The 16,169-nt window shown below is 49.2% G+C and overlaps 2 protein-coding genes across 2 annotated transcripts in view; one reads left to right on the top strand and one right to left on the bottom strand.

The window, feature by feature from the left end:
- The window catches only part of LOC119112416 (TWiK family of potassium channels protein 7), a 29,788-nt gene extending 17,208 nt beyond the window's left edge, over window positions 1-12,580 (bottom strand). The window contains exon 1 of the mRNA XM_037236596.1: window positions 12,447-12,580. The gene's annotated coding sequence lies outside the window, so the exon portion shown is untranslated. The remainder of the gene's footprint in view (window positions 1-12,446) is intronic.
- A 2,597-nt stretch (window positions 12,581-15,177) lies between these two features.
- The window catches only part of galene (potassium two pore domain channel subfamily K member galene), a 37,491-nt gene continuing 36,499 nt past the window's right edge, over window positions 15,178-16,169 (top strand). The window contains exon 1 of the mRNA XM_037235858.1: window positions 15,178-15,871. Coding sequence (XP_037091753.1) covers window positions 15,448-15,871 — 424 coding nt within the window. The 5' untranslated portion in view covers window positions 15,178-15,447. The remainder of the gene's footprint in view (window positions 15,872-16,169) is intronic.

The following is a 16,169-nucleotide window of genomic DNA, read 5'->3' as shown; positions in this document are numbered from 1 at the left end:
CCGCATCCCGTCAGCTGATCTGAGGTAGGCTGCCTGTGCTCAGGCTGCTCTGAGGTCCACTGAAGCCCGCACATGAGTGCCCCACACCGGTCTGACACTGCAAACCCGGTATGCGTTGACAGAACAATGCGGGTCTCGCGGAACCGGCGGCCGGTGCTCGTTGCCGGTGCTATATTGTTTCAACGCTGGATCAACCTGACATGATTTCTCAACATCCATATTACGTTTGTATCTTTATTATTGTCGCGGTGGTCAGCACATATCTACGTTACTTCAGGCCCTATGGAGAGCCTCGGGCACCACGCATCGTGACGCGTGGACCAGACGAGGCTGATGCCGTGCTTGGTGAACTAAATGCACTAAATAACCCCAGATACGAGTTGTGAAGAGATGTGAACACTTACCAATGCATAGGAGCTGCATGCCAGCTCGTATGCGAACGCACTATTTCCCAAAGCAAAAATGAGTGCGAAAGGTCATGTTTTGAGCCGTGGAGATGTTATTTACACACTCATTCTATCGGGTATTATTTTTGTTTTGGAAAGACAAGATACGATGGATGTTGTCTGCATCATAAAAAGTTAAAAATGGACATAATGCAAAGTTGAAGCCATAACCTTCGGCATAAGTCACGCAGTGACTTTTTAAAATGGCGTGGTGATTTTGTTTCAATAACATCGCGCATATAGTTGTGGTCTTGAAAAGTATACATTTATACTACTCATTGCATTAGTATGTGTGCTACGGGGCTAACCAACGTGAAATTTGCTCATATAAACGCCTAGGGACATGTCTGGTCATCCATACGTCAAAATAACCTGAAATGCTATCACGTGGGTTCTACGCTTCAGATAATTTCTGAACCCAATTTTCTATAGAATCTGAGTTATGGTGACGTCAGTCACGCTGCGATGGGTGAGAGACGACGCGAAATTGTAACCTTAAGTTCAAACTAGAAGTCTTTCATTCGTGTTGCGCAGCACTTCCTTCAAAAGCTTGAAGATTTAAGACGACCACTTTGGTCTCAAAATGAGTGTATTCCCACCGTCCTCTGTATGGAGATGAGGAAGCTTTGCCCTAGGCTATTACCGCGGGAAGATGGTTGCCAAACGTCTCTAGACCAACGCGCATCGCCAGAAATTTTGACAGAAATGCCACTGAAAATGATTGAGTTAGTTTAAGACAACAACGGCTTAAGCCTGCGATCAAATGCACACTTCATGCCAAGCTGAAATACCATTGTACAATTTCTGTACGTTTTTTGGGGATGAGAAGTAGAGAGAAAAAGAGAGATCATGAAAGAGGGAAAGAGAGAGAGGGAAAGAGAGAGAGAGAGAGGGAGAGAAAGAAAGAGAGACAGAGAGAGAGAGAGACAGAGAGAGGAGAGAGAGGAGAGAGAGAGAGAGGAGATGAGAGAGAGAGAGAGAAAGAGAGAGAGAGAGAGAGAGAGAGAGAGAGAGCGAAAGCAAGAAGAGAGAGAGAGTAGAGAGAGAGAGAGAGAGAGCAGGAGAGGAGAGAGAGAGAGAGAGAGAGGGAGAGAGAGAGAGAGAGAGAGAGAGAGAGAGAGATGAGAGAGAGAGAGAGAGAGAGAGAAGAGAAGGCTGAGGAGTAGAGAGGAGCTGCTTAGGAATAGAGAAGAAGGCGCCTAGAGATCTAAGAGAGATAGATGGTCATCTATTTTCTTTTTTCGGTTGCGGGATATTAGAGAGAGCGTGAGGAGTGTTGGTGTTCTCTTGTGCCGGCCAGACACGACCCTGTCAAATGTTTATTTTTACCGTGAGCAGCTCAGTGTTCACTGAGGAGCCGCGGCGTTGGCTTGTGTGCCCGCGCTGGCTCCCACCATCTGGTGGCTGCGCATGTCCCTGGTGCGCAGGCCTGGCGGGAGTCTCGCGGTCGCGCCTTTTCAACAGATCCGATAGAGCCGAACTATTCTTTTAGTACTGGACTAAATAACGAGTGTCAAATTATTACACAAATAGTGCCGAACGCAAACGATGAAAGCCAAATGAACCTCGGCAAAAAATGAAAATGAAAAAAATGGAGCGATCACGCGCAAAATAATCAATCCCAAATCCGAAATGTAGGTTTTGCATGACGGAAAACTGCGTTTCGTTGGTTTCGGTTTGATTATACGAAGTCAAGTTAGATTCGCCGAACTGCATTAGACCACGCCAATAGGTTATCCAATATCAAACTGGGATGGTACAGTCCGAAACGTCGTGTCACCAAGCCTTCCGAAACACTGGTTATTTCCTCTTGACCGTCGTGTGGCATGATCCGTCTCCGGATCCACCAGCAGTACAGATGGGCCTATTTCCAGTATTTTTTTTTAGCAAGCATGACCTAATATTTGCATTTCGATGCGTGAGTATGGCAATAGTCAGCCGTCAATTCGCTTTTGATGCGTCAGTTTAACGACAGATCATTGGTTCAATTTTAACTTGTCAGTTTTAGTTTTGATACATGCCCTGTCCTACAACACCCCAGCCATATGTTGTCATATTTGCGTTTTATTTTCTGCCCCCCCCCCCCCCACACACACACCCTACCCACATCAGCCATTCCTTGTGAGATCCGCCAGTTTGCTGCGGCCCACCCGAAATGTCAATCAATTTTGATAGAGCTTCCATAAAAAGTGATAACGTGTCCATTGGTAGGCACGAGTGACTCCAGGGGCAAAAGATAGATACCGTTCGATAATCCGCTTTCTGTCCGGCCCAGTCGCCTCAAATCTCTACACCGGAGCTTAGGATACGAACATCTTCACAGCTTATGTCATGATTTCATTATCACCCGACCAAGCCATTTTTACATTTTTGCCCCACGAGGGCAATGACAGACTCCATCACTATCAAATTAAGATATGTAGAGCACCACGATAACAGCCCGCATGTTGATTGTTGCCTACGTTATCTAAATATCTCCAGTGTTTTGGCTACAGGTTAATACGAGACTGTACACGTGACGATGATCGCCTCAACTCTTAAAGGGAGCATGCTACCTTTTTGCACCTTTCACTTATTGCTAGATCAGATGCGTACGATTCGGTTAGTATTACCAGTGCTCTCGAAGTTCTTCTTAACAGCTCGGAATTTTTATTTGAAGTAGCCGCTCCTGCGAAAGAAATCAAACTGGACTACCTGCCCACCGCCATGAAAGCAATATATTTCAGACACTGCTTTTCCAAACGTGTGTGCTCTGTAATGTTTGCAGCACACTTATTTGACAAAATGTTTGGGCACAAAATAGCAAGAAAGCTTGAAATAATCCGTTAAGACAAACAGATACACGAGCACGAAGTTATTATCCTGCTAATTAACGGAACATCGTAATATGACCTTGATTTCTCGCCTATGACGCTCACCACAGAGCCTCTTTTCGAGGCGCACTTTGGTTTTGGGATTAGAAGCATCATATGGTCCATAGTGACGCACTGGTTCAAACTTCAACCAATGCGCTGCTCGGTAACAATTCTTGCCCGCTGGACCAATCATAAACGTTCTCTTATTCGCGCCAGCGGATGTGCCACGGCGATTGTCATGACGACGGCGGTCGTAAGTGCAGGGAAGACACGAAGTACTGTTACAAAGCGTTGACGTGTAAGCTGGACTCGAAAATAATTGAAATGTATATCCTTATTATGTCTTGGCGGTGCTGCAGTGGCCCTGCCTAGTGTTTTTATTAGACATTACTGGTCCTGAGGTTTCAATAGAGTATGTTTTTTTGAAATATGCCCACAGGTGAGACACAGATACATTGTTTAGGTCTTATCGGAAATGAGACGAAATGCTCACGCCGGTATGATTTCGGGACTAAAAACAAAAGCTATTTCGCAAGCACCAAAATCTTTTTTCTGATTTCCGGTTCTGCAATGTTCAGGTTTTTAGATCTAAAGAAACTGAGTGAACACTCATAGAAAGGACGGTAGTATTAGCCTCATTCCTCGGAGAGAAACCAGGAGAATGGAGACATAGTTAGGTTGATATTTACATCATCCTGTTTTTTCTCCGAGGAATAAGGCTAATGCTACTGTCTTATCTATGTGAATAATGTTCCTCGCTAACGCACTGAACAACTTACGAGCGAACACTCAAGTCACGGAAGCGCCATCACAGTTCAAATATCCGTTGACGTGCATGATATATGGTCCGATTCCCGGTTGGCGCTACTATGTGATAAGGAGGGTTCATGAGGCACAGACCGATGCAGTGGTCGTCTAAGCTGTCCAGCTGTACTTGTTTTCTTTTTTTGGGCAACATGTGATTTTTGAGATTAAGCTAGGCCGTTGTGGTCAGGCACATTTTGTGTTACTACATAATTGAAAAATAAGCTTGATTTTAAAAATATAAACGCTATTTGAATTTTCCGGTATTATTCTAGTTGCGTTATTATCAATCTAAGTTGTGTAGTGTGTGTCATCATCATAACGTTACTTAACTCAGTTGCAAAGGATATAATATCAGCAAGATCATGCTGACGTTAAGTGGCATAGTACGCAATCTCTATGTCACAAATGACATATATTATTTACTGGTTCTAGTTAAGTTGCGAATAATTTGTTTTCTATGTATTTGGTTTCTCACCTGTCAGGGCCAAACCAAGCCTGTGAGACTGATATTTCCTCCAGCGGTCCCATGGTGGAGCAAATACTGGCCTCTCAGACGAAACAAATGATATTCGACGAAATTCGGCGAACCTTCTTAGATGAAGTGCATTTGAAATCATGTGAAAAACTTGTATTCGGTCAAACAAAGTCACAGATTTTTGTCAATGTACTGCACTAATAGTCACAATGCAGATGTTACGTCATAAAAACCGTAGCTGGTCAAGCGTACTTAAGTTATGTAAGCCACATACTGCAGTTCCAAACACAATTCACAGGCGATGGCCGGAAGCCCAGATATTGCATTCAAGCGCTAGTATTTCCAGTTGCTGACCTTACGTGACCTTTAAAAGATCAGTACTCCTTGCATGAGTGAACCCATGTGCAAAACTAGTTGATAAAATGAACATTTGCTGATAAAGCTCCTCTGCACCGACGAGGGCTCCAGACTATGACATCGGTGATGTCAAAATCGATTGTTTGTACAACAAACAAGCATTATGTACCGATTGCCAAAAAGGGAACTGTGTTTTCGAGTTGTAGATAAGTCTGGCTGACATGGCCTTCATAAAAAGATCATAAGTAACGGCCTATTCGAAGAAAGTTGCTGAAGCGTCGACATGATAGTATTTTGTTACTAGGTTTGTTACTTAAAGACAGCATTATACTTATAACAGCTACGAAGATGTTTAGGAAAATGCAAAAGAGCACAAAGACTGCAAACCCACTACCCACTTTCGGGGCAGGGTTACTACAAATATCATGCCTGTTTCTAAACATAAGCAGTTTTTCGTGGCACGGTTGTTTTAATGGCCCTGGCGACGAAAACTTTTTTAGTTGAGCAATTCTACGCAGGCTTGATTGCTATTTGATATTCATATTGGACGCGCTTTTGTAATCGCAAAATGACGGCTAAGGCATCGCTTTACTTTAAACGACACTTTCCGAAACATAAACTGGTTAATGATCCGTTGTTTAACCTCCTCCCTGATTTGTCCTTTTTCATAATCCAGACTGATAGCGATGGGAGGGGGTCAATGAAACCACCCCTGCCGCATCCAAACTAAGAACGATAGAACCTAGCGAAAAAAAACAACAGCCGGATGGCCTCAACAGGATATCACGATTGGTAGCGAGTTAAATCATACCACTTTAATGAATTGGCTGCATCATGCATGACTAAACGTCAATATTTTTAGGAAATCGCACTTTTTCATCTTTCCGTGCCAATATTTACAAAATCATCCCGCGTAGCAGCGTGAAGTTTACACAGACGTGTTGATGGTTTAGTTCTGAGCACATTAACATTTAGTTTTGTATGTTTTGATCATGCGCTTAGGACGTACAACTACGTTAACGTGACAATGTTGGCCCGCCGGGCGTTATCAGTGGATCCGTCAGTTGCCGCCCGTCACCAGCGCCGGCCATTGATCGCCGTGCAGTGTTCCAAAAACAAAACACGACTCCTCGGAAACCAGAAGACTAGAAGCGCGTGTTTGATGTTGAAACACGCGTAACAAGTGACTCACAGGCGATCAAAAATATGGTCGTGATTATATGACATGCTGGAGAGATAGTCCTCGGAAAGCCTTAGGGCGGGGGTTAACCAGGGCTTACAAGCGATGACGTCCTGATGATGGTGTCAATCATGCGCGGACTGAACAAGCAACGAAAAAAAACGTCTTTAATTGTTTCTGCTGCGAATAAACTCACTTTATCACGCTCACAAGAAAAATGTAAAGTTTGAAAAACGGCCTCTTTGTCGTTTAAACAGCCTCTTAGTCGTTTAAACGCGCACTTAGCCTGTAATGATCACAGTTCACCAGGCGTCGCAGCCTGTCGCACCTTCGACCATATTTCCTGCAGCGATTCCCACTAATACTCATCGGCAATACTGAAACGACCGCTATGCTGACCCAATGACAGGCTATGGCTTCCCAAAACGTCCGAAAAGAGCCGATGACACTGTTGCGGATTGATCTCTCTTTCCGATAGTAGAACTTAACCGACGCGGTAGAATGGTTTCTGAAGGCGTCGTAGCTCAGCGTACTGCATTAAGTGACATAAGCTTATTCTAATTTTTCTAAATTTAGTTCGTTGAAAATTTTCAGCCTTGAATGAATTCACAACCGAGTGAAATCAAATTAAGACTAGCACAGGACTTGAGCCTGTTTGAAAATAAAAGCGGCATGGACCAAAATGTAAATCAGTAGTAGAGTGGGTGGAGGGGGGTCGTCGCGTGATGTTCGAGCGGAAACTCGAACGAGAGTCGGTAGAGCCCAGACCAATAGAGCTCTGTAGAGCCCAGCGGTGGCTCGGTTCCGCGGCTTGAAACGCTCGTTTCGGCAGTTTCGTTTGGCTAAGAAAGATGGAAGGTGTCTCGAGACGTATGGTTGATAGAAACGAGGGTAAAAAAGGGTGAGGAAAAAATGAGTGTGGTATCCGTGGATGAATAAGACCAATCAAGACCTTTGTGCACACCATAACATGCTAGAAAAAAAACACGAAAAAAGAAACCAGCCGAAAAAGATACTACCCGACAGTCAATTTGCCTCGGGTAGTTGTCTTTCCAGCTGCGTTAGGCTCCAAGGTAGGTATGAATTCAAGTACGGTCCTAACCTGTTGCGCTATCTAGATTCACGAGCAGGAATGTCAGGTCTGCCAAATTCTTGGATACCGAGGAAACGAACATTCTCAGGGCGGAACAGGTAAGATGGCGCCTACGGTTTTCAATTTCCTCGCGCGTGCTAGCTGGTAAGGCATGTGAATGCACGCTTCAGGCACCTGCAAGTAAGAAAATCAAGAGCGTGAGATACATTTGTGTTTGAATTGAAAATGTTTCCAAGCTGCAGACCGGTCAGAGAACTCTGGCCCACCAAAGATGGAGAGGTAAATAAAAACCCAAACACCAATATACAAAGCTAAAAAACTGTCACATGATATGTCATCTCCCATGCTGGTGTGAGAGAATTTGTGCACCCGTGAAATACTAGGCTGCATCTCAGCGGAGATTTTGAGTCGTGCCGTTCGGAACACAATGTCATATGTGCCCCTGAGTGTATAATCATGACTTTCAGCATACTGTCATGATCATCTGATTTGTACATCAATCATCCTCACTCCATGTGCCGTCGAACCTACCAACGCAGTCAACTTGAACCTTGATGCGCTTTCCAGATAAATTTCAACCCTGACCTCGGCAGATCAGCGATCAGATCGGTGTCACACCACATAACTACGTGTATGGCTTGAAGCGCACGCGTGAGCATGGTACAAGCCAGCAAAATGAACATCAGGCATCGCTTTTTGCACGTTTACATTTGACAAGGAACAAGTGTCAAATTGTGCTAACACTGTCAATATAATCGTATTAACAGCAAATTTATGGGCCTTTAAATCCGTCGTGACGATAAAAACCTTGAAATATTCATGCCTTGTAGCGCCAACGACATCTGAGTTCATCTGAGACTATGAGTACGCATGTCCTTACCTTTCATCGCGCAATGTTTTCAGTCAAGGTTTGCTGAATTAAAGCGATGGTGGATGACAGTGTCTGTTTTTTTTATCAATTACATTGAACGGCTTTTTTATCTTCTTGGTATGTTGTGATACTAACATTGACAACTTTGTGTTCTCCTCTGTTTCATCATTTATTATGTCAAGATTTCATTGTGTAAACATTTTCTAACATTGCACTCAGTAGAAATCCACACTGTCGAAAATGTTTGCATATTACCATTTTCCATTTTGCCTGCCGGTTATCCGTCTAGATAGTCTGAATATGTATCCTGTCAGTGTCGTAAATTGAGCATTGCTACTTTGCTTACACATCTCTGGCGGTATTTCTCGTGTCAAAATTATTTTCATTTGATCATTTCAATCTTAATACTCATCCCCCCGTCTTCCTGGCTTTCGCTCATCAGCATGGGACATCTTTCCATAGAGTCCCTAGCAATGCAATACTTGACCACGTGATGGGGTGGGTCACCACATGCATGCCCACATATGAGTCCGGTGGGGGCTGCTGGCCGCCACCGCCGCAGCCATCAGCGAGGTGACGGCCTCCCGTCGGCGGCCGCTGCAGCGCTGCGCCAGAGCCGCGCCGCGGCCCGGCCGGACCGCCGCGTCTGACCACATTCCGCGCTGGCTCACCAGACCGACCACCCTGCCAGCCTGGCCGGCTAATAGCCCGACCTGTGGACTGAGGCTAGGTCTCTCTGTGCCAGCCAGTCGAGGTCCACCATCGTCCTCCACTCTATCTCTCTCTCCCTCTCGCTTCTCGAACCAGCTCTCTCGGCCCGCAGCAGACATGGGAGCAGACCCATCAGCGTATCTTGGGATTAGAACCATGATAACTGATCCCGGGGGATCCGTGATCCGGAATTCACCGCCAAAAGCTTGCTGAAGGACTTGCTAGCTTCCGCCGGCGCTCGGTATTTTGCCAGCTTCTTTCGGGCAGGGGGTGCGACATCTTTCGGCCCACACCGGTCCCACTGAAGTGCCAGAGCAATGAATAACTCTGAGGATAACTGCAGTGTTTTTTTGTTGTTGCAAGAAATCCTGCTTGTTTCAGCCCATTCTGAGGCTGCTCTAATCCTCCCTTGTGCCTTGGAAGGCACAAAACCCCTCTAAAAAAAAAAACGAAAGCCGGAATATCAAACAACAACGTGAAAGTTTATTTTGGCCCCAGTTTGTCACACGATGCCCAAAATTCGCCCACTTTTCGCGAACAGATTACCAAAAGTTAGCAAGTATCGCGCATATTAGGATGCATTGGTCAGCAGCCGACAAGTTTGGATTGAGAGTATTTTCGGCTGTTTGCTTACCCTCTGCATAAAAATAACCACCAAATCGACTCTCCGTAGCTTTTTAAGCGATATACTAAGTGGAGGGGGTCTTGGAAAGTGTCTACATGTTGATAGAGTGAGTGCTCATGTGTTTACCAACGCTGATATTAGCAGGATAAAAATTGTGCCGTTTTCAGCCATTATAAACACAATCCATCGAAAGTTGTGTTGGGGTCAACTTACTTCGGCGCTAAACATGACTACTACTCTTACTTGGGCGCTGAAGGAAGTTAATCTGGCATAGACATTTTTTCACACATTATGAGTGACTTTTTGATATTTCTTTTTCATTTGTAAGAATCTTCTTGTTTCCCAGAACATTTTCACAGCAACATATTTTTTTAGATATTCGCTAAGGTACAGGTTGCATGCAAATCATGTGAAAATTTGCAAAATTTGAACACGTGTTGCAGAAAGCGAAAAATGTTAAGTCTGAGGCAAACAGGCGCGACGTGGAAAAAGGCACGACAAATAGCAGAGTTCGCAGTCGGGCCACAGAGAGTGCTTACGCACCGCCCCCGCGGGAAAAAATTAAAACTAAAATTTTTCAACCAGATAATTATGGAATCTGGTGCAATACGGCGAGTATCTGTCGCGGACCGGAAGACTCGAAACCTCCATCGGTTGTCACCACAGCATGCACCGAGCTGGATAGCCTTACGTGACTGATAGACCGGCTCCTGGTGAAGGCGGATGGAGAGCGACCTCAGGTCAACGTTGATGAGCCATCTCCTTCGCCTGAATAGCTGGCCGCGTGTGTGCCTAAGTTTGCTGAGCTCTGTCTAAAAAGCGGGAAGCGCTTCTTACTGGACGCAATAGCATACCTCGACACCTCTCTCCGCTTGCACTACGTGGCAAATGCCTAGAGAGAGGTCGGAGTGGTATCCATGCCGCCCCACGAAGCACATGGTTGGTCAAGCGAGCTGGCACTTTGGTTCGGCCCAAATAAGTCCTTCGCCGGTGAGGTGTACCCCCAGCGGCTTTAAGTGATCGTAAAGCGGGTACAAGCCAAACCTTGATAATGTGGCTTGCAACAACATGGAGCAATTGTGCGTGAGACGCTCACTCTCGGCTCCGGCTGAGCGAGCTCGGCGGCAGCATCACTGGCCGGCTGATGGAGCTCCCTTGGCTAGTTCTCAGCCCAAGGCCTCAGTCGACCAGGCTTCTCATGTGTTCGCCTGGAGCTCAGCCTTCGGGGCCTCCACCGGCGCGTCCGAGACGTACGTGCAGTCGAACGGCACTGCCGCGGTGCACTGTGCGGCCACTGCCGGACCACCGACTCCGCGAATAACACTGTCCAGTATTGGGTTGAGTTTTGCGTGAACAAATACAAACCAAACATGACAAAACATTTCCCACGCGTTTAAAGAATATCATTTCTTCGAAAATTTCATTAAAAAAACGCCTACTGTTAGCATACCTTATCCAGTGCCTGAACTCAGAATACATAAGCACAATGAAATGGCGCCGAGCTTGCGAGGGATTGCTCGCTCTTCGCATAGTTTCGTGACGAAAGAATCCTGTCTAAAATCGTAGCCAGCCTTGCGTTAAGACACTTTGCTGTTTGCAAATACGCGCCAGCGACTAAATGCGGGCGGATACTGGTAGTTATCACTTGGTGCGTCTTTGTTGAGGTTTCAAACATATGAGCGTCCCGATAATTTTCATATCTTTCCTTATCACCATTGGCTGGTATTTCTGTGTGACGCCAAATGACGACATTAATCAAAGACATGAACAATTCAGCTGCTTAGTTTTGAACGTCTAAAGGTTTGCTAAGATTCATCCTTGCACGCTTTTTCAGCTGGTCGCGTCCGGGTAGCTGGTTCAATCGTGTCATGCAACGTCGCAGCCCATGCGATCAACATCAGAAAGGCAGAATTGCGCATAAAAACGCAACAAAAAGAAGCAATAAGGTGGACCATTACGTTGCACGAATTTGCAGCAATATGTGCAGCACATCATGCACATTTGAGCGAAATCCATTAGCTTCCCGGATGTAAGCTTTTTTGTGTTCATTTTAAGCCAATGCCAGACTTAAGCAGCCGGAGCAGATAAAAAAAACCAGCTGCGTGGTGTAAACTAACCGTGCTGCCTTCAAGTGCTCTATTCAGCTTAACTGCCAAGGTAAGTCAGATTGCTGGTACATGCCACAGCAATCACCATCATCTAATCAATGGTCCAGCCGCCACCTGTCAGTCTACAGTCCGATCAAGAGCAATGGATCAGAACATAATGCGCAGTCGCCGCCCTGCCGGCCGGGCAGCCCCTTGGGATATCCCCGGTACCAGCAGACGTTACCTACATGTGTACATACTCCGGCAATCGTGAGCCCATGGATTCACAGAATTTTGTGCGCGATAAAATTTCATTACAGTGCCCATGTGACACAGCGGACGCGTGTATCAAATACCGGTGTCAGTCACTCATTATGAGTCATGACACCAGCGTCCCAGTAAAGCCAAGCTTACTGTACGGTTACGACGTCACACACAACTGCACTGCCTCCGTTTTGCTCCTAGACTTGGAAACACTAAGCCAGTTTGGCCACTCCACAACCCCGTGATCAGACGCGGGTGCCCCCACGGCCGTAACCCCGGATATGACAGGCTTCGTGGCCAGCCGGCGTCCTCAATAAAGTGTCCTCGTGCAAATCCGTGAGCAATCGGAAGTGTCCTCAATCATAAGGTAAAGGAGTATCCCGCTCCCCAAAAGGTGGCCATGGGCGGCACATTGATGTGTGTGACGGACACCAAAAATTTGTCATACAGGCATTTCAACAAGGCCGTTCGAGATGCTAAGCAGACGGACGGGCAGAAGATGTTACCGGCTCACCATAACTAACATCGTGTTCGCACTGTGTCAGTCGGGTATCAACAGCGGTTTTTCTACACAAACAGTGCGCCACGGTAAGCAAACTGGGAGGGGGAATGAGCGGAGTTTGGTGGCGTGGTCGCCTGACGCACGCCCACAGCCGCTCAGCGGCGGCCGCTCACCTGCAGCGAGTCCTCCCAGCTTGGGCACGTGCCGCACTGCACACAGCGAGCCTTGCTTTCGGTTGTACTCGCTTTTCTTGTCCACTACAGCAGCTCTTAAAAATCCTGCCAGCGCGCCTATAAATAGTGGCGTCGCCGCGACGCCGGCGCTCCGACTAGATGTCGCTGGCAGCGGCGCCGCTGGCGGGCCGGGCGGCCGGGCGGTACGCAGGCCGACGCAGCCCAGCTGGCCTGCGCCCACAGCGCCGCCGCCGCCGCCGCCGACGCCCGGCCGGCCGGCGCGCCGACGCGCCGACGCGCCGACCGGCCGTCCTTATTCGAATTCCAGAGCAATTAATGTCGGGGCATCTGGCGGCGGTGACCTGGGCAGGCAGCGGCCGACTCCTGGCCGCACCCGCACCGGCCGCCAGCAAATGCAAATGACATCTTGGCGCGCCGCCAGCTCGGACAAAAACCAGGCCACCGGAATGAAGGATGAGAACATTACAATGTAGAACCCGGAAATAACTGTCGGCTCCATCTGTTGCGGAGAACGTTTCCAGCATCACCATGCACATGACGCGCGTCATCAAAAGAAGCTGTTTGTACGGGCCGTACTAATGTTTGCTCATCTAACACAGCTAAACATTATACTAAGCTTGCTTATCTTGGTTTATGTCCATCCTGGTAGGAGATTTCCTGCGCTCCGGCTTGTGGTGGCCACCACATCCTTGTTTTGGGCCATTTGACGTCTATCAGGGCGAATGAACGACTGGCGAAGGAAAATATAGTGTTCACTAGCGCCGGGAGTGGGGCAGCGCCGGGGGGGGGGGGGGAGGGGGGAGGGCAGGGAAAGGGAGGTGTGGTGGTGGATGGAAAGGATGGGCCTTCCTTTAAATACTTACGGGAACTGGGTCCTTTGACCAGTTTACGCAAGAGAATAAGGGCATCCTTGCGGGTCCAACAGGTGGTTAGAGACAGGCTGCGCCAGCGTAGCAAATGTCGGCATAATGCCGCATGTAGTTCCCTGCTTAGCCATGCCTTTTGCCCTGTTTGCCGTGATGGACCTGCTGGCGACCGATCTGCCGCCGCGCCCCGTGTGTCGCAGCGGTCACGGCCATCCGCCGGGCGTGTCCGGGACGTCCGCTGCCGTCGCCCTCGTTTGTCACACGGCTGTAGGTCACTTACGTACACTGGTGCTCATCCCGACTGCGGAAGCTCAATGCATGTATGCGGATTCCGCCGTTCTGTTTGGCTATCTTTGTTTGCCGATAACCTCAACTTATCAGGACGTCATGCGTTCCGGCGCACGGTGGCCTGCGCGCAGCTCGTTTCGTTCAGATCCGCTTTGTTGTTGGCTAAAAGCGTCGCAAGGCTCGGAGGGGGTATGCATATGTGTGTCATGACTGGCAGCCACTGTCGCACACACACTGATGTGACGGTTGTGCAGCCCAGACCTGATTCGGCCTCGGTGCGGCGCCGGCTAGCGCACGTGCTCCGACATGGAGGTGGCGTCGAGGCGCCTGGTCGTCCAGGCCGCTGCGCGGGTCGTCAGGTACAGCCGGGCCTGCCGGCCGACTCAGAGGCGCCGGGCATAATGTGTCATCCGCCGAGCACTGCGACAATATGGGAGATATGTGCTGCCGAGATTTCCTTAAGTTTCCAGACATCAAACCAATTAGAGTCTGGGATAGCATATAGCGCCCATGTAGGAAAAGCGATAGCATAAAGCCGACGCGGAATACACAGAACCGTCTGACAAGAGGTCAGTGCGGCGCCCCTCAGGTGGAGCCACGCTGGCGTGCAGCAGAGGTCAGTGCTGCACTAAAGCCGGCAGCCTGAGGAAACAATATAGGGCGCTGACACGGCCACCATGAAAGGGAGAAATTGTGCTGATGTTTCTGCGGCATTGGCGTCGATGTAGAGGCCAGCCAGATTGCTCTGATCTACAATAGAGAAAGGTCAGGCAGTGACTACTTAGGCGCCGGCTCAAGACGAGACACGGCGCACAGATTTGAAACATCTCACCAAAGCCATTCCTGGGCCACGAACAAGGACGACATGAAGCCAGAACGCCTGAGCCAGCTGGAAGAAGGTAACCTCCAAACAGATGTGAGCTGCGTGACTTCAGAGACGGGAATGGAAGCCAGGGGCGTCCAGTCAGGTTGAAGAGCAGGATCCGCCCACTCCGCCGCGGCAACACGGAAGTCGCGGTCGAGTTTGGCCAAGGCAGGCGTTGAGCGTCAGCCAGCAGCGCACGTGACGGACTGAGATCGTTGTCTCTAGAAGGCGCCGATAGGATGACTGGCCGGCCGGAAGACATCGTCTGTCGCGCGCGAGCCGACCGAACAGATGGTCTGTTCACACCGTGTCTGAGCGGTGTAGAGCCTGGTGGCGCATCGGCAAGGACTGAAAATTTTCTGGGGTCAGGTAGATAGTCAGGGTGACCGCAACTTAAGTGGGACCCTGTAGAGTCATAGCGGTGGAGGGCTGATGATGTGCCTCGGCTGATATAGAGATCCGGCGGGTACGCAAGAGCCTGGACAGAGGACGCCGGCGCACGTGTGGGCCGGCGCTGGACAGAGGTCTGCCAGCGTCCGTCCCGGCTGAGGGCAGTGACGCGCGGTGCCGCCACACCAGGTGCTAAGTGGTCACGACGTCGACACCGTTTCCGAAAATAGCTCGGCGGGTGAGACGGCGGCCGACGGTGCCGCCGCCGGCCGACGCGGCGCGCCTCCAAGTCGGCGCCGACGCGCGCCCGCCGCCGCGCGAGCGAGAGACAGGGTATTTTTGGGCCTGTTTGCTCTTGGCAAAGGCGATGGTTTTCTGCGGGTTGAACAGGGATACGGTTTCGGTGCGAGACACAACATGCGAGCGGCGGCGCGCTGCGTGTGGACGCTGGTGGCTGGTGTGATCGGGCTCCGCTGACTGACTGCTGTCCGGCGTCAATGGCTGCGCGGCAGCCGGGCACGCGGCACCTGTGACGAGACAGCTTCCGCTGGCCGGCCGCGAGAGTGACGCCATGCCCGCCTCCACGTCCGGTCGCGGTATGGGTTCCAAGTGGTCTACGTGCGGCTACTATACAAAGAACATTCTTGTGTTTTTGGTCTCACACATTGGACTCGTCTCGCTGGTGGTCGGATACTGCATCATCGGCGCGTTCGCGTTCGAGGCACTGGAGTCTAACAACGAGCTGGAGGTGAAGAAGAATGTGTCGCAGATCCGTAAGAATGTCACGTCGTCGATTTGGTCGCTGACGCAGGAGCTGGAGGTGCTGCGCGAGAAGAACTGGACGCACATGGTCGGCGAACGGCTGAAGGAGTTTGAAGTCAAGCTGATCGAGGCTATGAAGACCAAGGGGTGGGACGGCAGCGAGGATCGCGAGCAGCAGCAGTGGACTTTTGCCGGGGCGCTCTTCTACTCCATCGTGGTCATCACTACCATAGGTAAGACGCTCGAAATGAGGTGCGTATTGGTTTGATGCGAATGATTCGTGACCTGTCTGCGCCTTCAAACAGACTTCTCGCATACGGGCTTGAGCCATACGGAGGCGTTTTGGAGGATCGCGAATTTTGTTGTTTCTGCTGGAAACAATTTTGGATTGGCAGGCGGGCTGTCAGTTGGAGCTGTCCGGAATTAGAAATTGTCCAGCGCTTACTGCATTATCTCGGGCTTCGCGTTCGCTATGACCTGTCGGAGAGAGAAGAGAGAGATATAGAGTAAGAGGGAGAGAGAGAGAGAGAG

The sequence above is a fragment of the Pollicipes pollicipes genome, unplaced genomic scaffold (genome assembly GCF_011947565.3).
Source record: "Pollicipes pollicipes isolate AB1234 unplaced genomic scaffold, Ppol_2.1 Scaffold_7261;HRSCAF=8764_pilon_pilon_pilon, whole genome shotgun sequence".
Lineage (NCBI taxonomy): Eukaryota > Metazoa > Arthropoda > Thecostraca > Pollicipedomorpha > Pollicipedidae > Pollicipes > Pollicipes pollicipes.
The sequence above is the reverse complement of the archived record's forward strand: the minus strand, read 5'-3'. Positions and strand labels throughout refer to the sequence as shown.